The sequence below is a fragment of the Urocampus carinirostris genome, chromosome 20 (assembly GCF_059441175.1).
Source record: "Urocampus carinirostris isolate Australia breed hairy pipefish chromosome 20, RoL_Ucar_1.0, whole genome shotgun sequence".
In the NCBI taxonomy this organism is placed as follows: Eukaryota; Metazoa; Chordata; class Actinopteri; order Syngnathiformes; family Syngnathidae; genus Urocampus; species Urocampus carinirostris.
In genome coordinates this window covers 949363-973545 of record NC_142368.1, presented here as the reverse complement: position 1 = coordinate 973545, position 24183 = coordinate 949363, and the positions used below count along the sequence as shown (strand labels likewise).

The 24183-nt window shown below is 41.0% G+C and overlaps 1 protein-coding gene across 3 annotated transcripts in view; it reads left to right on the top strand.

Annotated features, from left to right (window-relative positions):
* cnih3 (cornichon family AMPA receptor auxiliary protein 3) overlaps positions 1-24183 on the top strand; it is a 64118-nt gene that overhangs the window by 6180 nt on the left and 33755 nt on the right. Inside the window, exons 1-2 of one of the 3 annotated variants that reach the window (XM_088324395.1) lie at positions 4784-5259; positions 19100-19168. In XM_088324395.1, the coding sequence (XP_088180521.1) occupies positions 5131-5259; positions 19100-19168 (198 nt within the window). In that variant the 5' untranslated portion in view covers positions 4784-5130. Of the gene's footprint in view, positions 1-4783; positions 5260-19099; positions 19169-24183 lie in introns of those variants that run through there. The other 2 variants (XM_088324394.1, XM_088324396.1) reach the window with 2 other exon arrangements.

Sequence of the window (24183 nt, the reverse complement as noted above, 5' to 3'; positions counted from 1 at the left end):
TTTGAATCATTGAAACACTGTATGTAGTATATATTCTTTAAAATATTTTTAATAAAATTTTATCATCGTTGAACTATTAAAATTGGGTAACATCCACATAAGATCTATTTTGTGTACTTAGCAAAATATTTTTGGATTTTATTTCAAGTGGTCGTTTTTATGTGATGTGTTTTGGCACTTTTGCTTTTCCGTATGCTGGATCTTCCAAGCTAAATGAGCCTTTCGGCGATTTATAATTCCTGTTTATGAAATAATCGTCGGAAAAAAATGTTTCTAAATATTTTTGGGACGTTATGATTTGTGTAAATAGAACGGTAACTTTTATATTTGACAGATGTAATTAAAAGAAATCTCTCCGACAGCAGGCCGGAAATGAAGTATTTTTTTTCTGGCGCACTTCCTTTCGTTTCCTTCAGCGTAAGAGCAAAATGTCCCTACCAAAGTAAAATACGTCGACGATTTTACAGTATATGCACTTGCTTCATGTTTACCCAATTTAATGCTTCCTTTCGGCTAAGTATCGTGAAAAAAAATATAAAAATATTTATGTTGGCCCCTTTTACCAATGCTTTTGTGATGCCTTCACGTGTAGGGGGAAAAGCAGAAAATGGCGCTGTCGAGTACGTCAAACGCTACAATATTTTGACGGTGAATATTTGTTATTGTATTTTTGGTCTTTAGTGTTTTTTGTTCCGTATTCAAATGTATATTTACCAACAATGATCAATAATAGAGAGGAAATTATATTTTTATTTAAGAAATGAAACCAGAATGCACTCAATTAGCATAAACACATTTCAAGACTGACCCTTTAACGCAGTATTTTTATTTTATTTTTTTCCAAATGATGCATAAATGCAGCTTAAAAGATTTATTTTGAAAAGAAAATCTTGAGTGACAGACTGGAGGAAAAAAGGATTTGAATAAATAAAACCTTTTTGGCCTTTCTTAAAATCTCTTCTAATCTCTAAACAGAAGAACAATATTTTAGCCTGACTACCGAATTGGTGAAGTGGGCTGCATGTAGTGACGTTAATTATCCAGCAGATGTCAGTATTTTACAACTGTGTCATAACGCCAAGCGCGCATGCGTCGAAAGTTCTATTGATGTGGAACATCCTTCATCACAAGGGCTAAAATTCGATAAGTATAGTATTTTATAGTCGTACAAATTGTGTAACGTTTATGTAGAAGTATTTTCGTCGTATTTCTGGAGTATTATTCCTCCATATACGAGTTGTATTTCAGTAGAATTTCTACAGCACAATTTGTATAGTATTTCTGAAGTAGTATATTTGTGGGCGTAATTCTTTATTATAGTGTTATTTTCGTAGTGATTTATTTGCATTTCTGTAATAGCATTTTCGTAGTATTTCTAGAGCAGTATTTTTTTGTATTATACAGTCAATGAAGTTGGATTTTTATAGTATTACTGTGGTAGTATTTGTGTCGTATTTCTGGAGTACTATTTCTGTATTATACCGTCAATGAAGTTGTATTTTGATAGTATTTTTGTGGTAGTATTTTTGTATTTATACTGTAGTAGTATTTTTGTATTATACCATTAATGTAGTTGTATTTTTCTGTATTTGTGATACAGTATTTTGTAGTATCACCGTCTCTTTTCTTTTCTCTTTCATTTTCTCTTTCTATTTCAATCTCCTTTTCTGTTTTCTCACACCCTCTTTCTCTTTTTTTTCCTCTCCATATCATTGTTTCTCTTTCTGTCTCTCTCTTTCTCTCTCCTTTTTTTCTTTCCCCTTTTCACTCTTTCCTTTGTCCTCTTTATTTATCCCTTTTTCTTTCACTTTCTTTCTTCTGTACCTTGTTCTCTCTCTCTCTCTCTCTCTCTCTCTCTCTCCCTCTCTATCTCTCTATCTCTGTATCTCTGTTCTTTCTTTCTCTATATCACTGCCTCTTTATTTCTACATCTCTCTCTCTTTTTTTCCTTTCATTCTTTTTCTCTCATTTTCTCTCTATCCATCTTTTTCACTCTCTCTGTTCAGTCTCTTTCTTTCTTTATATCCCTGTCTTCGATTTCTCTTTATATCATTGTCTCTCTTTCTATCTCCGTGTCTCTGTTTCTTTTATTATTTCTCTCCCGCTCTTTTCCTCTCTTATATTCTCTCACTCTCTCTTTCTTTATTTGGAATCTACTAGTCCGACCCCCCTGTGAGCGGTTTTTTTCTCTCTACCACGTTTCCCCCCAAGCTTGAAGTGAGATCGACTGTTTTAGAGAATGAAATGGAAAATGCCAAATGGGGGGGAGAACATGTTGAATGCTAAAACAACCACTAGAGGGCGGTAGTCTCCCTTGTAAATTTTCACACGGCCAGCTGACGACGCCGAAACTCATTTTGCATATGCTTTCTTTAATTGTGACAACAAAACGCCCAAAAAAGAAGAAATAATTGAAAGAGGAGAGTTCTTTTACACTTGCTCTTTCTTCCATCCATCCACCTGTTTGCCTTCGCCTACCTCGCTTCTTTTTTTGAGAAACGGCTCTTTCGGCCTCGGCTCCCTCAGAAGAGTCGACTCTTTTGGCTCTCAAACGGTTATTTTGTTGTCGTAGGTGTTTGATCTCGACGTCACCGATAATAATAATAATCTATTATAGAGCCTTTACGTTCGCCAACAACACATCACTACGAAGAGACAATATAGAGAGTAAATAATGAAAAAAGTGTCTAGAAGGGAATCGGCTCCTGATTGTTCGGGAGCCGGGTCCTGTCCTCCTATTCATTAAGCCATTGCGATCACCAACGACGCATCACTAGCAGGGAACCAGCTCCTGTCGTTCACTCCAATGAGTGGCTAATAGAGCCGTTACATTTGCCAATGGCACATCACCATCTTAAAGGGAGCCGTCTCCTGATTGGTAGGGGACTTGCTCCCGTCAACAACACTTCAAAGAACCAGCTCGTAGAGCAGTTTGGTTCAACACATCACTAGAAGGGAACCAGCTCCCGTTCTTTACTTCTAAAAGCCAGCTCATGGGGAAGTACGTTGGCCAATGACACGTCACTATCTCAAAGGGAGCCGCCCCCATGATTGGTGGGAGCTAGCTCCTGTCGCCCACTTCAACAAGCCAGCTCACAGAGCCTCTAACGTTCATCAATGACAGAGCACCAGAAGGGAACTGGCTCCTGATTGGTGGAGAGTCGGCTCCTGTTATTCACTTCAAAGAGCCGGTTCATAGAGCCTTTGTGTTCACTAATGACACATCACTAGTAGGGAACCAGCTCCTTATTGTTTGGGAGTTGGCTCCTGTCGACCACTTAGGAGAGCTGGCTCATAGAGCTGTCATGTTCACCAATGACGCATCATTAGAAGAGAACCTGCTCCTGATCGGTGGGGAGCCGGCTCCTGTCGTTCACTTCACAGAGCCCTTGTGTTCACTAATGACACATCACTAGTGGGGAAACCAGCTCGTTATTGTTTGGGAGTCGGCTCCTGTTATTCACTTCAAAAAGCCGCCTCATAGAGCCTTTGTGTTCACTGATGACACATCACTAGTAGGGAACCAGCTCCTGATTGTTTGGGAGTGGGTTCTTGTCATTCACTTCGGAGAGCTGGCTCGTAGAGTCGTTAGGTTCACCAATGACACATCACTCGAAGGAAACCGGCTCCTGATCGGTGGGGAGCCGGCTCCTGTCGTTCACTTCACAGAGCCCTTGTGTTCACTAATGACACATCACTAGTAGGGAAACCAGCTCCTTATTGTTTGGGAGTCAGCTCTTATCGTTCACTTCTAAGAGCTGGCTCATGGAGTCGTTACGTTCACTAAAGACATATCACTAGAAGGGAACCAGCTCCTTGTTGTTTGGGAGTCGGCTCCTGTTGTTCACTTTGGAGAGCTGGCACATAGAGTCGTTACGTTCACTAAAGACATATCACTAGTTGGAAACCAGCCCTTGATTGGTTGGAGAGTCAGCGCCTGTCGTTTACTTCGGAGAGCTGGCTCATGGAGACGTTACGTTCACCAATGACACATCACTAGAAGGGAACCAGCTCCTTGTTGTTTGGGAGTCGGCTCCTGTTGTTCACTTTGGAGAGCTGGCACATAGAGTCGTTACGTTCACTAAAGACATATCACTAGTTGGAAACCAGCCCCTGATTGGTTGGAGAGTCGGCGCCTGTCGTTTACTTTGGAGAGCTGGTTCATGGAGACGTTACGTTCACCAATGACACATAACTGTAGGGAACCAGCTCCTGATTGTTTGGGAGTCGGCTCCTGTTGTTCACTTCATAGAGCCGGCTCATAGAGCTGTTACATTCACCAATGAAGGAATGACTCCTGATTGGTAGGGAGCCTACTCCTGTCAATTACTACAGAGAGCTGGCTCCTAGAGCCGTTGCGTTCACCAATGACACATCACTAGAAGGAAACTGGCTTCCGATCGGTGAGGAGTCGGCTCCCGTTTTTCACTTCACAGAGCCTTTGTGTTCACTAATGACACATCACTAGTAGAGAGCCAGCTCCTGATTGGTGGAGAGTTGGCCCCCGTCATGAGCTCATAGAGCTGTTACATTCACCAATGGAAGAATGGCTCCTGATTGGTAGGGAGCCTACTCCTGTCAATCAATACAAAGAGCTGGCTCCTAGAGCCGTTGTGTTTGCCAACAACACATCCCTACACCGAGACGACACCACGCACGTGAACCAATCACGTACGTTTTCAGTAGTGAAAAAAATGGGTAAGGCTGGTGGGGAGCCGGCTCACGGAGCCGTTCTGTTCGCCAACAACACATCCCTACTCCCCATGCCCCCTTCTCTGCATCCGCATGGAGCATCCCCTCCCTCTCTCTCTTTCCCTCCCTCTCTCCATCCCTCCCTCTCCTCCCTCCTTCTTCTCCTCCTCCGTCTGATTCGCAGAATGTCGTTTGCGGGGGGAGCGCGGGGGGGCTACCGGGGAACCTCCACATGAACATCCACCCGGATCGGGAATCGAACCCTAACCCGTGGGGTTATTCTCCCCCTCCTCCTTTTTTCTCTTCCCCCAATCATTTATCGGCGGAGATGGAGCGAGCGTCCTCCCGGTTAGCGCTGGTCTTTTCCTCGTCGGCGTGACGACCGAAATTTCTTCTTCTTTTGTTTTTTTTGTTTTGTTTTTGCGCCTTTTTTCTTGGATGGGCGTCCGCCTCCGGGGGGGCAATTCGCCGGCGGGGGGTCGGCTCACCATGTTCACCTTCGCCGCCTTCTGCTATATGCTCTCGCTGGTTCTCTGCGTCGCGCTCATTTTCTTCGCCATCTGGCACGTAAGTACACCCCGGGAAATCACAATGGCCGTACGCTCGCAGCTTCGGGGGGGGGGGGGGGGGGAGTGCCCGGCGCCCGGCGCCCGGCGCCCCCCCGTCGGGAGTGGGACGAACCCAAATGCTCAAAATACGATCCATCTCTACATAAATACGTATAATAGTACTCGTACTTTGTGTATCTGAAACAAAAAACTACAAAAAAAATACTCAAGTACTCAAAGTAATTACTTCAGGCACATCAAAGACTCCGATAATCAATTCCGACCTGCTATAAATCTGAGTATGCAAAAAAAGAAGTATGTCTCGAGTTGATTTCTATCAAAAGTTGTGATTTTTTTATTAAGTAATTGCAAAATAATTGCTCAGTCCGGCCGCTAGGGGGCAATATTGAGTTTGTGTAGCGTGGTGAGTTGGCCCAGTACTAAAAAGTACTTAAAAACAGGGTCTCACGTATCACTCCGTTTTCTTTCCGACGAGAAAAAAATACTATAGAAACACTATACAGTATTGCTTTGATCCAAAAAATACTACGACAGATACATTACAACAACATAAACTTAAGAAATACGGCTAAAATACTCGTATCAAAATACTTCTACAGAAATACTTCTTCAGTAACACGATCACACTAAAATATTGCAAATATACTTCCACAGAAATATTACAATAGAAATACAACTACAGAGATAATACAAAAATACGACAGATGTACTACAACGTTATTCTTTGGAAATACTACAAACCTAATACAGTAGAAATACAAAAACAAAGAGTACAGTCGAACTAAAAACACGACAAATACTACAAAAATCTGACTAGAAATACTACAGATATACTATAAACATTCTGCCATGGAAATATTACAACAAAAATACTGCAAAATACAACTACAGAGATAATACTAAAATTCGACAGATGTACTACATCATGATTCTATGGAACTACTACAAACATACTACTGTAGAAATACTACAGTAAAACTCAAAATACGGCAGAAATACTACAAAAATCTGACTCTAGAAAGAAAACAAAAATACAACTTGAGTAATACTACAGATATACTACAAACATTCTGACATGGAAATATCACAACAGAAATACTACAACAAAAGACTACAGTAAAACTAAAAATACGACAAATACTACAAAAATCTGACTGTAGAAATAATACAAATATACTACTGTAGAAATACTACAAGAAAAGAGTACAGTAAAACAAAAAATCCGGCAGAAATACTTCAAAAGTCTGACTGTAGAAATACTACAAAAATAAAACTTGAGTCATACTACAGATATACTACAAACATTCTGCCATGGAAATACTACAACAGAAATACTGCAAAATACAACTACAGATAATGCAAAAATACCCCAGATATACTACTATATGATTCTATGGAAATAATACAAATATACTACTGTAGAAATACTACAACAGTAAAACTAAAAATCTGACTGTAGAAATAATACAAAAATACTACTTGAGTCATATTACAAATATACTACAAACATTATGCCATGGAAATATTACAACAGAAATACTGCAAAATAAAACTACAGCGATAATACAAAAATACAACAGATGTACTACAACATGATTCTATGGAACTACTACAAACATACTACTGTAGAAATACTACAACAAAAGAAAAAAAATACAACTTGAGCAATACTACAAACATTGTGCCATGGAAATATTACAAGAGAAATACTGCAAAATACAACTACAGAGATAATACAAAAATAAGACAGATGTACTACAACAAGATTCTATGGAACTACTTCAAACATACTAAAAGAAAAGAGTACAGTAAATCTAAAAATTCCACAGAAAATCTAACTGTAGAAATACTATAAAAATACAACTTGAGTAATACTACAGATATACGACAAACATTCTGCCATTGAAATACTACAAAAATATTATAACAATACTATGACTACAAAACGTTAAAAAATACTAGTCAAGTCCTGTGTATTTGTTTGTCCCTTAATCAAAGTCTCTTTGGACTGCAACACAAAAATACTACTCCAGAAATACTACAATGCAGTGCTAATTATCAAATGGACTGAACCATTTCAAGGCAGTGGAGTTATTCTGGCGCTGCGTTGTTCATGTTTTCAATTTGTTTTACTTTATTTTTTTTGTTGCGTTTTTCATCCTAATTGAGCCTTTTCCCAAAAACAAAATTCTATCATTTTGGGGGCGGGGGGGTGCAGGTGCCCCTCCAAAAAGGGGCTGGTTACGCCCATGTCCTTACTGTTTGGATTGCTCCACGCGAGCTGCAGGATCAGAATTGGACTCATGGGCAATGTTTGTTAACAAGAACTCAGAAATGCCTTTTTAATGGCTGCTCGGACTGTATTGATGCTGGACTTTAAAGGGACAGTGTGTAATATATGACCAGTAGATGTCACTGTATTATGTCGTGCTACAATGCACTAGGAAGACCAAACAGCATCTTTTTTTCCCTTTTTTTTGCCAAGCCTAGAAATAGTTCAATCTTAAATGGACAGTGTGTCATATTTCAACTCTAGATGTCGTTGTGTTTTGTATCTCAACTGAAAACAAGTGCTAAAAAGAGCAAAGAGAAATACAAACTACAGAGACTCAAAAAGCATATTTCTTTCTCATTTTTTGTGCCAAGCCTTTTTGGGTTAGAAACCGTTCCATCTTAAATTAACAGCGTGCAATATTTGACCACTAGATTGTTTTCATATTTTTAGTGCTACTAAAAAGCGAGTGCTACACCGCACAAGGAAAATTACAAACTACAGAAACTAATAAAAAGACCAAAAAGCATATTTTATTTTCTCTTTTTTTTTGCTAAGCCTTTTTGGGTTACAAATAGTTCCATCTTAAATGGACAGTGTGTCATATTTGACCACTAGATTTTTTCGTAACTTTCAGTGCAACTGAAAACAAGTGCTAAAAAGCACAAGGAGGAATACAAACTACAGAGACTCTAAAAGCATATTTCTTTCTCATTTTTTTACCAAGCCTTTTTGGCTGAGCAACGGTTCAATTTTAAATAGACAGCGTTTAATATTTGACCACTAGATGTCATATTTTTAGTGCTACTTAAAAGCGAGTGCTACACCGCAGAAGGAAAAAAAACAAACAACAGAAACTAAGAAAAAGACCAAAAAGCATATTTTCTTTTTTTTTTTTGTTGCCTAGACTCTTTGGGTTAGAAACGGTTCAATCTTAAATGGACAGCGTGTAATAATTGACCCCTAGTTGCCATATTTTTAGTGCTACTAAAAAGCGAGGGCTACACCACACAAGGAAAAATACAAACTACAGAAACTAAGAAAAAGACCAAAAAGCATATTTTATTTTATTTATTTTTTTTGCCAAGCCTTTTTATGTTCCATCTTAAATGGACAGTGTGTAATATTTGACCGCTAAATTTTTTCCATAACTTTCAGTGCAACTGAAAACAAGTGCTAAAAAGCACAAGGAGGAATACAAACTACAGAGACTAAAAAAAAAAAAAAAGCATTTTTTTTTTCTTGTTTTTTATGCCAATCCTTTTTGTGTCGAATTGTTTCAATCTTAAATGGACAGTGTGTAATATTTGACAATTAGATTTCGTCATAAGTTTCAGTGTACCTGAAAAAGAGTGCTAAAAAGAACAAGGAGAAATACAAACTACAGAGACTCAAAAAGCATATTTCTTTCTCATTTTTTTGGGTTAGAAACGGTTCAATCTTAAATGGACAGTGTGTAATATTTGACCACTAGATGTCGTTTTTTTCAGTGCTACTGAAAAAGAGTGCTAGAAAGCACGAAGAGGAATACAAACTAGGGAGACTCAAAAAAGAACAAAATGCATATTTTTTTCTCATTTATTTTTATGCCAAGTCTTTTGTGTCAAAATGTTTCAATCTGAAATGGACAGCGGGTAATATTCAAACACTAGATGTCGTTTTTTAGTGCGACTGAAAACGAGCGCTAAAAGACTCAAAGAATAATGCAAAGTACAGAGACTCAAAGAGACCCAAACGCATGATGCACCGACATGACGATGCCAACTGCCGTTAAACTTGATGTAATAGAAGATTCAGTATGAGTTCATTGATTCACTTTCTGATTCTTAAGAGATTCCCTAGCCAAAACTATCCATCCATCCATTATCTGCACCGCTTATCCTCAGTAGGGCCGCAGGGGTGCTGGAGTTTCTTCTTTTTTTCTTCTCCTTTAATTCTTTTCATTTCCTTGATTTCTCTTTCTCCCTTATTTTTCCTTTTTTTTCTTGAGTATCCTTTTTCTTTCTTCTGAACCGTCTCTCTAGTTTTTGTTTTAAGGGACTTGTCGCAAATGCAAGAAGGGTCCAAAAGTCAAAGAGGTGTTGGCCAGGGTGACTCGTTCGAGAACCTGCCAGCGCAAACAATCTTTTTCTTTTCGTGCTCTGCTTTTACTTTGAAATTTGTACGGATAAAAATCACGACCCAGCAATTTGCATTTGGCAATCCATCCAAGGCGCCAAAAGCTCCAAGACACACCAACTCTTCTCGACTGGAAACCGTTTTCATTCGAAAGCGATAAAAGAGCCGGGCAACAACGGAGGCGCTTCGTCATTGTCAACGAGTCCCGACAACCAGGCTCTCTTTGATGTCCGGCCCCGTAAAGGAAGCCGATAAAACCGAGGTGACCTTTAGCGTAACTTCCGAACCATCAAAGATGTCCGACCCTGCGGAATTTTTTTTCGTTTTTGCGGCAGAGAAAAACAGAAATGGGATCCGGAGTTAGCGCGCTAGTGTGCGCCGTCGTCGCCTGGATTATTGATGTTTTCGTGTCGTTGATGAAATAAAAATGAAGTACAATTGACTTTACTCGTCCCGGTCGGTTGCCCATTTCGTTCGTGACTCCGTCCTCTTCGACTCGCCGCGGTGATTCCCTTTCTCACGCAAGCTAGCTACACGAGCTAATTATCTAGCGAGCTCATTTGTTTTTAATCGATAAAATCAAAGATGAACAACGCACATTGGAATACTGTATACAGGTAGCTAGCTTGATATGTGGCTAACTACATTAGTAGCTAGTTATGTATGTAGCAAGTTACCTAGTATAGTGTCTCGCTAGCTAGTTGTATCGGAATCTAGCTAACCGTGTAGCCATGTATGTTGCTCATGTTACAGGTCACAGGTGTCAAACATTCGGCCCGCGGGCCGCATCAGGCCCGCCTAGGGTTTTGATCCGGCCCGCCAGACATCACTGAGAGAAGCAAGAGAGAAAAATGAGCTGGGGTTTTAAATAGGTCCGCCAGGTGTCGCCAAAGCCAGACGGGACTTGTAAAGAAACTAAAGCTCTATCTCTTTAGGTCTCTCTATCTCTCTCTCTCTTTCTATTTTATTATTTCAGTCCTTCTATCTTCTTTTTTTCTCTTTCTTTCTTATCTTTTCTTTCCATTTCTTTCACTCTCTCGCCTTTCTTTTTCACACTCACTCTTTTTCTTTCTCTCTTTAACTCTCTCCTTTTCACTTCTAATTTTTCTTTGTTTCTCCTTTTTATATATTATTCTCTCTCTATACATGTCCCCTTTTCTTTCTCTATGTCTCTCTTTTTCTCTGTTTTTCTCTCTTTCATTATTTCAGTCCTTCTATCTATCTTTTTTTCTTTCTTTCTTACCTTTTCTTTCCATTTCTTCCACTCTCTCGCTTTCCCTTTCTTTTTCACACTCACTCTTTTTCTCTTTCTTTGACTTTCCCTTTCACTTCCAATTTTTCTTTGTTTATTGTCCCCATATTTTTTATATATTATTCTCTCTTTGTACCTCTCCCCTTTTCTTTCGCTCTGTCTCTCCTTTTCTCTGTTTTTCTCTTTTATTATTTGAGTCCTTCTAGCTTTTTTTCTCTCCGTTTTTCTCTTTCTTTCTTACCTTTTCTTTCCATTTCTTTCACTCTCTCGCTTTCCCTTTCTTTTCACACTCACTCTTTTTCTCTCTATCTCTTTGTATCTCCCCCTTTCACTTCTAATTTTTCTCTCCTTTTTTCTCTTTCTTTCTTACCTTCTCTTTCTCTCTCTCTCTCTCTCTCTCTCTCTCGCTTTTCCTTTCTTTTTCACACTCACTCTTTTTCTCTCTCTTTGACTCCCTTTCACTTCTAATTTTTCTTTTCTTTTCCCCCTCTTTTTTATATTATTCTCTCTCTACACCTCTCCCCTTTTCTTTCTCTCTGTCTCTTTTTCTCTGTTTTTCTCTCTCTTTTATTATTTCAGTCCTTCTATCTTTTTTCTGTCTCTCCTTTTTTTCTCTTTCTTTCTTACCTTCTCTTTCACTCTCTCGCTTTCCCTTTCTTTTTCACACTCACTCTTTTTCTCTCTCTTTGACTCCCTTTCACTTCTAATTTTTCTTTTCTTTTCCCCCTCTTTTTTATATTCTCTCTCTACACCTCTCCCCTTTTCTTTCTCTCTGTCTCTTTTTCTCTGTTTTTCTCTCTCTTTTATTATTTCAGTCCTTCTATCTTTTTTCTGTCTCTCCTTTTTTTCTCTTTCTTTCTTACCTTCTCTTTCACTCTCTCGCTTTCCCTTTCTTTTTCACACTCACAATTTTTCTCTATCCCTTGGACTGTCTTCCTTTCACTTCTAATTTTGCTTTTTTTCTTGTCCCCCTCTTTTTTCTATATTATGCACTCTATTCATTCCCCTTTCTCTTTCCTTCTCTCTCTCGCTCTCTCTCTCGTTCTCTTTATTGTTGTCTCTCGTCCTCTTTATTGTTGTGTCTTGTTCTCTCTTGTTCTCTTTATTGTTGTCTCTTTTTCTTCGTCTTCCTCTCTCTTTCTCTTAAATCTACTAGGGTGTCCCCTGTGAGATTTATTTTCTAGCACGTGTCCCTCAGCTAAAATGAGTTTGACGCCCCTGTGTTAGATGATGAAAAGGTGTCACTTTCGCACGAGTTTTCAGTTTTGAATGAAGTATTCACTTTTGATGTTCACCTGAGGTTTTTTGGAGTACTTTCCTTGAAAATCCCAGAAAATCTGTCATAGATATCGATGTGAAGCACCTGTGCCCTCTTCTTTGGCACCAACTGACTCTGATTGGCTCCCTGTCTCTATTTAAACCCATTCCTATCTGTCTCCTGTTGTCAGTCCGTCTGCGAACCTCAGTGTATACTAGGCAAGCCTTTTTCGACCCTGACTCCCACTTGTCCTGTTTTGCTCCCATCTGTCTCCGGTTACGACCTGCTTTTGATCCCGGCCACGTCTGCTCTACCGTCCCGGCCTAGGACCCGTTTCTGACCCCGACCATGTTTTTGCTCTCCTGTCCCGGCTATCGACCTGTTTTTCCGTCTTTGACACCGCCATCGGAAGATCCACTTCCGTGTTCGGATCACAATCAGAGTATGAGAACGACTTGCTCATGGGCGCAGCCCTTCCTCTTTCCTTTAATAAAACTTGTGAGAAATTGGGTCCTGATTCAGTTCTGGTCCTGGCAGTCTGCAAAAGCCAGTTAAATACAGCCGGGACGAAGGTTTCTTGGGAAGATGTCCCTTCCTGGAAAATCCCATCTTTGGAAGTTTCAGTTTCCAGTCTGTCAAATCCACGCCATTTTCTTCTAAGAGAGGGGAGAGACATTTTGTAGATGCCTTTAAGAAGGAGAACATTCTCCTGAACAATTTGTAACATTGTAATAAAAGTTCTCAACTGAACTGCTCTCCTCAGCTTTTTATTTCTTTCTTAATCCAAATACTCGGTCCGGCTCCTGGGAGTTGAACACGGAGCGTGACACTGAATGTCTACGCCAACGCTGAAGGAACTATATGAGTAGCTTGCTTTGTGTTTCTACAATTCTATTCAAGATCTTCCTGGGAAGATCTCTGGAGCAACATTAAGATACAGTCAGGATTGGACAGAACATCACTAACCTCCGCTTTGCTGATGATATGGCCGGATTGGCAGACAATCAGGAACTCCGAGATCCGGTCAATCGCCTGGACAAGGTATCAACCGAATCTGGAATGGAAAAAAACATAAGTACCAGGTATCACCACAAACATCAACCACCAGGAGCTTGAAGATGTCACCAAATTGAAATGTCACGGAGTTGTCATATCAGTAGAAGGCTCAGAACCAGAAATCATGGCCAGGATCCCTCCAACCCAGGCCGCACTTGCCAGACTCAAACCCATCTGGAGGGACTAGAACATTGCAGTAAAATCAAAGATGGACTCTCACAGCAAAACTGGTAAAGAAAATCCAGGCCGCGGAGATTGCCATGCTAGGAGTAACTTCTAGGTATCAGCCACATAGCCTAGGTGACAAACCAAACCATCTGAGGGCGCATTGGACCCTACAAAGAACAGTCAAAAACTGGTATGGTCAGGCCAAGACTATTCTCCAGGGCACAGTCCAAGAACGAACTGGACCAATAACATTAAGACACGGACCGGTGCCAACTTTGCCAGAAACCATCAGCAGTGGCCAAAACTGTCCAGAGTTGCGTCCTCAGTGGTGTCCCTGACGACCCAGTCAGTAAACAGATCCGTGGACTGTCGCCAATCTACCTGGTACTCTTCGTTTCCTTCTTTCATTCATTAAACGCGTTGATGTTGAAACAGAGGTGCATTTGATCTCAGGCGACGAGGGAAAATCTCAGGAGATTGGAGCGATTGTTGGAATTTTGCTTTCAAAGCGTCAAAACCCGGGAAAGGTTGCCGTCTCGCACTCAGTTTTGACGGGGTACGCTAACACCGTTTCTTTGATTAGGTATGAAAGCTGCTAGCAGTGTCACCAAAACTGTTTTTTCCCCGATTCTATCGGATCCATCCAACATCCATGGAGAATCCTCTCAAATCCGTTGGAATGATCCAAAAAGTCATTGATCTGAACCAATCGAACGCCTTGTCGAATTGTTTCAAAAGCTTCCTTTGAAAAACTGATCAGATGAGTCAAAAACAATAGATCTTGGGGGAGGGATCCCAAATTGATGGACAATATCCCTTTAGTTATTTTAAGTTCCTGAAGAACACCAAAAATTTTTGATGTGGTCTGGACAGGTCTTGTCTTGAGCCCTACTGTATGCTCCTTACACTAGTAAACCATTCTACAATATACCAAGATTTCATCCATCCATTATCTTCCGTGGAGGCAGCAGGTACAGCAGGGGATCCCAGACCTTCTCATCCCCAGCCACTTCATCCAGCTCAATTGTGTACTGCGTCATCCCCGTGGCCTCCTGCTGGTGGGACATGCTCAGAACATCTCCTGAGATAGGTGTCCAGGAGGCGCCCTTATCAGATGCCTGAGCAAACTCTCAACTGGCTTCTCTCGATTCGAAGGAGAGGCGGCGGCTCTACGCTGAGTCCTTCCTGGATGACCAGGCTTCTCTCTGGATTTCGAAGGGAGAGCCCAGCCACCCTGTGGAGGAAACTCATTTTAGTCAGTTGTATCAGGGATCTTGTCCTTTCTGTCATGACCCACGGTTGGTGAGCATAGGTGAGGGTAGGAACCGAGATTGACTGCTAAATGGAGAGCATTGTTATGACAGACTGGTACAGGGTCCGCATGACGGTAAACGCTGCACTGACCTGCCTGTCGAAAACAAGACCCCGAGAAACTCCTCCACTTGGGGCAGGATCTTAACCCAGACCTGGAAAGATTATGCCACCCTTTTCCGGCTGTGAACCATGGTCTCGGATACAGAAATGCTGATCTTCATCCCTGCTGCTTCACTCTCGGCTGCAAACCGCTCCAGTGAGAGCTCAAGATCATGGCTTCAAAAAGCCAACAGAACCACATCATCTGCAAGAAGTAAATGTGCAATGCCGAGTCTCCCAAACCGGACCCCCTTCTTTGCCAAGAAATTTGACCCAAGGCTTTTTAAACCATAAAATTCTTATTTGGTCATTGGAGCTGGATATGTACCAGTGACCTAAGGTAGTTTCGTACATTATGAATTTATCATTTGGTCCGCTGAGCCAGATCTGACTCAGTGACCTAAGGTAGTTCCCTGAAGAATAAACATATCATTTGGTCCTTTGAGCCAGATTGGTACCACTGAGCTAAGGTAGTTTAAGTATAATCTTCTCATTTGGTCCTTTGAGCTGGATATGTACCAGTGACCTAAGGTAGTTTCTTACATTATGAATTTATCATTTGGTCTGCAGAGACAGATCTGACTCAGTGACCTAAGGTAGTTCCCTGAAGAATAAACATATCATTTGGTCCTTTGAGCCGGATTGGGACCACTGCGCTAAGGTAGTTAACTATAAACTTCTCATTTGGTCCTTTGCGCTGGATATGTACCAGTGACCTAAGGTAGTTTCTTACATTATCAATTTATCATTTGGTCCGCTGAGCCAGATATGACTCAGTGACCTAAGGTAGTTCCCTGAAGAATAAACATATCATTTGGTCCTTTGAGCCGGATTGGGACCACTGCGCTAAGGTAGTTAACTATAAACTTCTCATTTGGTCCTTTGCGCTGGATATGTACCAGTGACCTAAGGTAGTTTCTTACATTATCAATTTATCATTTGGTCCGCTGAGCCAGATATGACTCAGTGACCTAAGGTAGTTCCCGGAAGAATAAACACATCATTTGGTCCTTTGAGCCGGATTGGTACCACTGAGCTAAGGTAGTTTCTTGAGTATAAACTTCTCATTTGGTCCTTCGAGCTGGGTGTGACCTAAGGTAGTTTCTTAAACTACAAATTTCTCCGCATCCGACCAGCTTTTTGCCATGCATCATTTTACACTTCTATCGGCAATACGTAAACCGCGACTACCCGCTTGGGGACTGCTGCTGACCTCCGGCAACTTTTGACGTCTCCACTAAATCCCGGGGAGGATTAGGTAGAGGCTGATTTCTCTAGTTCCTTCTTATCAAGGTGTTTGTATGAAGATTTGGGGGCAACGCTTGGTGAGGCTCTCCCCGCAATTTCATCAGGCACAAAGAGGACGGCCCTGGGGGGGGGGGATCGCCTCGCTGTAACCGAGCCAGGCAACGAAGCGTGGGAGCCCCCGGCTAATAACACGTGAAAATCTGCCTGTCGCTCCTTCCCAGAGTCCGGGGAAATCATCTCAACGGCAGCCATCCTCCGCCTCCTCTTTGCAGACGATCGTCTTTGTTCCCGAGAGATAACAATGCGTGCGCCACCACCAATATTTTTCATTTCGGGCCCTACGCGTACGTTTCCGCCGGGTTCCTTCGATCCGTTTACCATTCATCATTTTCTCGTGACGGTTATTTGCTCCCCCACTTGGGGCAGGGTCTCAAGTGGAGCGGTTGAAGTATCTCAGGGTCTTACTCGGAATCCAAATCAACTTTATGACCATTGTGTTTTGCTACAACGAAATCAGGGTTGCACTCCAATCGGCAAAATATATCATGAAAAAAATAATACCGTCAATTCCAGACGATAGAGCGCGCCTGATTATAAGCCGCACCCACCACATTTTAAGAGGAAAACCGATTTTGTACTTACACAAGCCGCACCTGTATATAAGCCGCATGCGCCCACAAACACAAAATTAACCCAAACCCGACTTTAAGTCCCACGATTGAGACTAAATGTCCTTCATTAATGTACACAGTCCAAAAATCACAGCCGGCAAATTGAACGGAAAATGATACCGGTACTTAAGGTTTGATGCAGACCTGCAGAGTCCGGGTCCCGTTGAAAGTAATCCAAGGAAAAAAGTGTACATTTCCAAAGGTAAGGGTGGGAAAAATCTATATCCACTATTGTCCGCCACGTCCATAAACACGTCTCACCTTTGCTCCACTTCCCGTCAGCCCGCGTTTGTTCCGCCCCTTCTTTTTAATTTGCCCGTGCAGCCCCAGAATAAGTGTCTAAAATAATTACAAATAAATACATTACAAAAATATACAGTTGCAAATACATATTATACATGGTTACACATATTTACGAAGAAGGACGGTACACTGAGAGAGTTTTCAAAGCTTTAATAATAATAATATAACTTTCATCCCAAACGGTGCCTGTGACAGGGCAGTTAATGGTAGCAACACGCTCGCAACACAGTAAACGGATCTGGTAAAAAAACATACCGTACTTGTAAAAATCACGGTAAACCGTCCGGACTGCTCGATTGCTTTTAGCTTGAAAGCTGCGTCATGTGCCTTTCTTTTTGCATTTTGCGTGATGAGGATATGTCTACGCTCATTTCATTTATGCACAAGCTAAGAAGTTGCAGTCTTCCTCGGCGCATATATTCCACCGCTCTAAATCTTACCTTTTTGTACTCGAGCGCCGCTGGCGGCTGTTAGAAAAATGACATAAATTGGCCGCATCGCTGAATAAGCCGCAGGGTTGAAAGTTTGGGGAAAAAGTAGCGGCTTGTAGTCCAGAATTTATGGTAAGTATAAAAATGTAATAGAAAGTTTTCATATCACAAATCAAAACTGTACAAAACCAGGATATTGCGTATTAAGTTGTGTTTCAAAACTGTAGTAGGGTGTGTTGCTAGCTCTGGGGAAGAAGCTATCCCTCAGTCTGTACGTTTGGGCCTTGTGGGATTTGAACCCTGTGCCCGATGGTAACAGTTCAAACAGGGCGTGTGGAGTGTTTCAGGACGTGAAGCCGGCAAATTCCCTCAGGCTGAGCAGGGGGCAGCCGGTGATCTTTTGGGCCGTGTTTAGAATCCTCGGTAAGGCTTTCATGTTCGCTGTGATGCAGTACATAAGAATGCCCTCCGTGGTGGCGCTGTAGAATTTCACCGGCAGCTTCTCCTTAAGGTTGTTCCTGGTAAATGGTTGATTGACGGATAGATCGGTGCGGTGTTTGCAGTCGGACCCTGTACCGGTTTGTCGCTTTGAAGGAGTTGATCCTGAAACCTTTCAAATTACTCGTCCATCTAGGTTTCTACCCTCACTTATGGTCAACTTTTGTCAGTCCGTCCGCGAACCTCGACGTATACTAGGCAAGCCTTTTTCGACCCTGACTCCCACCTGTCCTGTTTTTGCTCCTGTCTGTCTTCAGTTATGACCTGTTTTTGATATGGTCACAGCCTTACGCTCCTTTGCATAAATAGGAAACTGCTTATGTGGCTTCTGAGAAGGAGGCCTTCCTCTGGAGGTGTTGAAGGCAGGTCTCACCGGCATGGGGACCTGGAGACGACCCGGGACATGCTGGAGAGACTATGTCTCTGGGTTGGCCGAGGAACTCCTTGTGTTTCGGTCAAACAAGTGGCTGGGGATAGGGGGATCCGGTCTTCCCTGTTAAGGCTGCTGCCACCACGATCCAATGGATGGCTGGTTGGGGTATCTCAGACCTGGGCACTCTGGTCCTCAAGGTGATTTTGGCGGTTTTTGTTCTCCAACTCCGATAACACATGTTAGCACCTATTTTAAATCAGAGAACCTCCAAAAGCATGTAGGACGCTCAGTCCTGGAGGACCGAAGGGCCCAGGTTGAGGTTATTTACTCTGCGGTTCGGCCGGCAGGCAAATCTTTCTTCTCGTTCCTCGCCGTGTTCTCGTTCACATTTATAGCCAAGCGCCTCCAGGGGGGGTCGGTCGTTATTTCTGAAGGGCCGAGACGAGGAGTAAACCAAACGATGCTCGGGCGTAGGCACAAATCACTGTCAGGACTCGCCGACGGACTACGGTTTCTCAACGTTCCCCAACGTACGTTCCATCATCTAAACCGTCGGAGTTTGCGCGAAGTTTTGTTGATTTGGATCGGTCCCTCAGAGGAGGCCATTAGCTTAAACTGCTCCAGGTTCGCGCAATGAGAGACTCTCGTTAGCATTAGCTGAATAGGGTTCTTCGTTGGTCTCGTGTGGTCCTCAGCCTATCGACTTCTCGGAACCAGATTTCAGGAGTCATTTTACTGTTCAGTTTTTGTTAATTTAGTCTGTTTTTCCTTTTTTAGATAACGGCTTTCGACGAGCTCCAGGCTGACTTCAAGGTGCCGATCGATCAAGGCAATCCTCTCCACGCCGTAAGTTCCAACCTCTTTGATTTTTTTCAGTGGGGTGAAGACGAAGACCGGGGTTGTCCAACATTCGCCCTGCGGGCCAGATGGGGCTGCCAAAGGTTTTATTTAGACAACGGGAAGTGCAAGAGGAAAATGAGCTGCACTTTTGAATATGTCCATCCGATGTTGTTAAAGCCAGGTGCCACTCAGAAAGATGTTTTTTTTTCTCTCAATCTTTCTCTTTCTTTCCATCTTTTATCCTTTCTTTTATCCTTTGTTTCTTTCTTTCTCTCTATTCCTTTTTTCTTCCAATCTTTCTTTTTTTCTTTCAACCTTTCTTTTATTCAATCTTTAAACTTTCAATCTTTCAAATTTTCTTTTGTTCTTTCAATCTTTTTTATTTTTTCTTTCAATTTTTCTTTCAACCCTTCTTTCTTTCTATCTTTCTTTTTTTGTCTTTTTTTCCATTTTGTATTCCTTCTTTCTTTCTCCCTCTTTTCTTCTTTCTTTCTTTTTCTTTCTTTTTCTTTCTTTTTCTTTCTTTCTTTCTTTCTTTTTCTGTCTTTTTCTTTTCTTTTTCTATCTTTTCATTTTGTATTCTTTTTTCTCCCTCTTTTTTCTTTCTTTCTCTTTCTTTTTCTGTCTTTTTCTTTTCTTTTTCTATCTTTTCATTTTGTATTCTTTTTTCTCCCTCTTTTTTCTTTCTTTCCCTTTCTCTTTCTTTTTCTGTCTTTCCATTTTGAATTATTTGTTTCTTTCTCCTTCTTTTTTTCTTTCTTTCCCTTTCTCTTTCTCTTTCTTTTTTCTTTTTGTTTCTTTTTTCTTTTTCTTTTTCCTCTCCTTTTTTTCTTTTTTCTTTCTTTTTTCTTTTTCTCTTTCTTTTTCTTTCATCTTTTTCTCTCTCCTTTTTTTCTTTCTTTTTCTTTCTTTTTCTTTCATTTTTTTTCTTTCTCTGTCTCTCAGTTCCTTTCATTCGCACTTCATTTTTTCTTTCATCTGTCGTATTCAAATGATCGGCAAGCCTTATCAGACCGGCGGGCCGCACGTTTGACACCCCTGTATTATAATCCCAGACGACAAGAGATCCTTGCGGAACGCAGCCCATTTATTCACAAACAACAGACATTGAATGTGTCAACCGCTTTATATTTCACAGTGGAGAGAATGCGCTTTTACACCTGGGCCAACTCGCCACGCTACACAAAGTCGACATTGCCCTCTAGCGGATGGACTGAGCATTTATTTTGCAAAAAAAATCAACTTTTGATAGAAATGACCTGGAGACATACATTGAGATGTATAGCAGGTCGGATTCAATTATCGGAGTCTTTGATGTGCCTGAAGTAATTCCTTTACTATAATGTAAGCCTTTAAAACCCTATTTTCTTAAAATACTTTAAAAGTATTCAGACTCTTTTTCTAAACCATTTTGAGCCAAAAGACTTTGAGCATTGAAGTCTTTGACTTTCTTCTCTTATTTTTCATTTATTTCCCCCAAAATCCAGGAAGTATTCCGACGATCAGTGCGATCTGAACCTTTAAAGCTCGCAACCTTCACCAGCGCTTCATTTCCGCAACTTTGACACCTCCGAGCGCTACAAACCTCTGAGAACCCCTTTTTAATTGCTAGCCGGGAAGAATCCATAATTGCCCTAAATTGGAGGCAAACCGTCACTGCGCCTTTCCTATTTTAGAGGAAAATCCTGCTGTCTCACATCTACACTTCAAAATATTCTACTTTTTTTTTTTCTTTTTTTTTTCTCCTTATCCTTATCCTCATAGTAAATGTGGAACTGGAGTGCCACGTCCAATTTCGGTGTCACAATCTATCCCGTGTAACAATGACGATAAAAATATATTCTATTCTATTGTACTTGCTGGGGCCATCTTCTGGCTGAAATCATCATTGCAGCTTCTATCGAGTTCTGTTTGTTGCGCGTGCCAAGTATGTGCATTTCTAAGACACGCTCCAAAAACCGCCACCTTTTTGGGGGTTTTGGTTATCATTTGGACTGTATTTGAAACGCTCCTTTTCTTACTTTCACCGTTTCCATCTTAGAATAAAAGAAAGCACCCGCGTGGAATCACTCTTCCCGCCCATTCCCCCTTTTCCCTTACTCCGGCATAATGTAAAAGGCTCTTTGAACTCAGTTGGACATTTTTAACACATACTTAAGAGAGAAAATACTTTATTACAACTTTTTAAGGAAGCCTTTGAACAACGCACACCCCCAATGCAGACGAGTGAAGAGCAGGGTTCGTACGGGTGCTTGAAATCCTTGAATTCTAATTTTGTGTTTTAAGGAAAGAAAGGTGCTCAATTTTTGACTGAAGTGCTTGTAAATGCTTGAAATTGTTGCTATGTTTTGTCACAATTTAGCTGACACTGATTTTTGGGAGCTTTGCTTTACCATTGCATATCTTCCTTGTAATTAACGGCAGTTGGCATCAGTTTGTATGCCATTGTCTCCCATAAAGTGTCATCGCCCCCTACGGGACAAGTGCATGCTTAAACAGGGCACTATTACATTTTTATTATGTATCAATCATGAGCATTTATTGTGAACCATGCTAAAAATGAAGATAGCGTTTTCAGTGGTAAATTGTAATTGGAAGAACTTACTGTAACTGAAAATGGAAAATTTGTACCCAACACCTAAATTGGGAGAAGTTAGTCTCAAAAACAAATATATGTGACTTATACTCAAGATCTAAAAATCATACGTCTTTCTAAATGTACAATTCAAACAGAATTATTTTTTTGAACAGTACTGGAGAAGTTGAACCATCGGTTTTGTATTTGGCTATGAAAATATTGTATGAACCCCTGATCTGAGCCGTTTGTTACTTTGTACCTGGTTTTTGTGATTAAACGCCATCTTTTTGGGAGGTCCCCCGTCAGAGAAATTGGAGTTATGACTTCGAAAGTCCTTGGCCTGCTGTCGGAGCTCTAAAGACTGTTTAGAAGCCAATACGCATCGTTGGAACGTGCAAACTCTTGAGATTTGTGATATATATCACAGAAACGTCATCCGTTTGAAACAAGAATCCTCAAAACTATAAAAATCGGCATAGCTCACCTCAAAGTCCCCAAGGAAGTCAGCTGATAAGTTAAAATTTTGCAAAAAAAAAAGATTCTATCCATCCAGGATTGTCAAGCACACCATAATGCTCACAGATAAAAAAATAAAAAAATCCGCCTAAAAGCATTCCTGCCTCATTGGACAATCCTCGTTGAAATTTATTCGTATCTTACTAAAACCCCCCCTTAGAAATAAACAGACTCGTAAAATTACTCCCAATATGGCATATTTTCAGTCAGTAGGATTTAAATCGAATGATGATTGACACATCGATTAGCCAATAAATCGCCAACATCATTTTATGCGGTTTTTGGAGGGTTTATTCAAATCGGAGCTGAAGATAAACACGTGCCGCCTCATTTGTGATTCATTTACAATCACCATTATTACGCGCAAGTGTGCACGAGCATTGATTGAATTTTGGGAAGCGAAGGCAATTACTTACAACTCTTTCACAATGTCTAAAAAAAATTAGCCAAGGTAATATACACATTTGCAAAAGTTTTAGTGGTGTAAACTGGCCGTCTCCAAATGGTCAATTTTGAAAACGCTTAAACCTAGCCTTTAGAAAAATGCGTAAAAGACAATTTTTGTGATCAAATTTGACAAGGTACCAGGTAAGGCCTCGAGCAAGAGGTAAAATCGGACCTACAAAATTCATCCCGACCCAAGTCGCGCGTATAAAAACCTGAACCTGCCCAAACCCTGATGGATTAACCCGATTTGATAACCGAGCACAGAATAAACCCGAAGCTTTAATCGGTCAGAAGCCGAAAGGACCCCTGACGCGAGGGAGGCGGGAGGAGGAAGCGGCGCATCTTTTACCCCAACACCGGTTCGGAATAAAAAATGTCTATTTCCGTGTGTTCCAACTGGGATGACTCAACGTTAGTAGCACTTGCAGTTTCAGAGTGTTCTCTTTCAGAAGAGAGCAAAAGCGTCTAGATTCTCCCGAATGTTCAAGAATAGCATTCTATTGACTTGGTATTCGTATAAGTGCTTGAATTTGGCCGTGAAAAAGACCAACCTACCCTTGAAAGTCTTTTTTTTTATTATTCGTAATACTTGATTTACTCTTATAGTTATCGTCATTATATTTTGAGCATTTTGGTTTGGCGGGCCGAAAGAAAAAACCTGAGGGGCCGCGTGTGGCACGCCAGCCTTAATTTGCCCACCCCTGACTTGGAGGAAGGACAGCTGTTTTTTCTCTTTTTGTACATCAGAGGAAAAAAAATCCGACGACTTCTTTCCAAAACGCTCGGAATCCTTTAAAAGCAAGACGCGTTCCAGCCCGTTTCCCTTCTCCCACCTTCCAAAAGGGGGCGCTATCCCAGGCTGTGTTTATTAAGGATAAAGAAGCAGCAGTCAGAGAGAGAGAGAGAGAAAAGGGAGAATGAGAGAGAAAGTGAGAACGAGAGAGTGAGAAAAAAGGGAAATTGAGAAATTGAGAAGGAGAGCGAGAGAGATTGAGAGTGAGAAAGAGAAAGTGAGAAAAAAGGGAGAGTGAGAAAAAGAAAGTGAGAACGAGAGAGTGAGAAAAAGGGAAATTGAGAAAGTGAGAAGGAGAGATTGAGAAAGAGAGCGAGAGAGATTGAGAGTGAGAAAAAAGGGAGAGTGAGAAAGAAAGATTGAAAAAGAGAAATTGAGATAAAAGGGAGAGTGAGAAAAAGAAAGTGAAAAAAAGGGAGAGTGAGAAAGAAAGATTGAAATAGAGAAATTGAGATAAAAGGGAGAGTGAGAAAGAAAGATTGAAATAGAGAAATTGAGATAAAAGGGAGAGTGAGAAAAAGAAAGTGATAAAAAGGGAGCGTGAGAAAGAAAGATTGAAATAGAGAAAGTGAGAAAAAAGGGAGAGTGAGAAAGAGTGAGAAAAAGAAAATGAGACAAAAGGGAGAGTGAGAAAGAAAGATCGAAAAAGTGAGAAAAAGGGGAGATTGAGAAAGAGAGAGTGAGAAA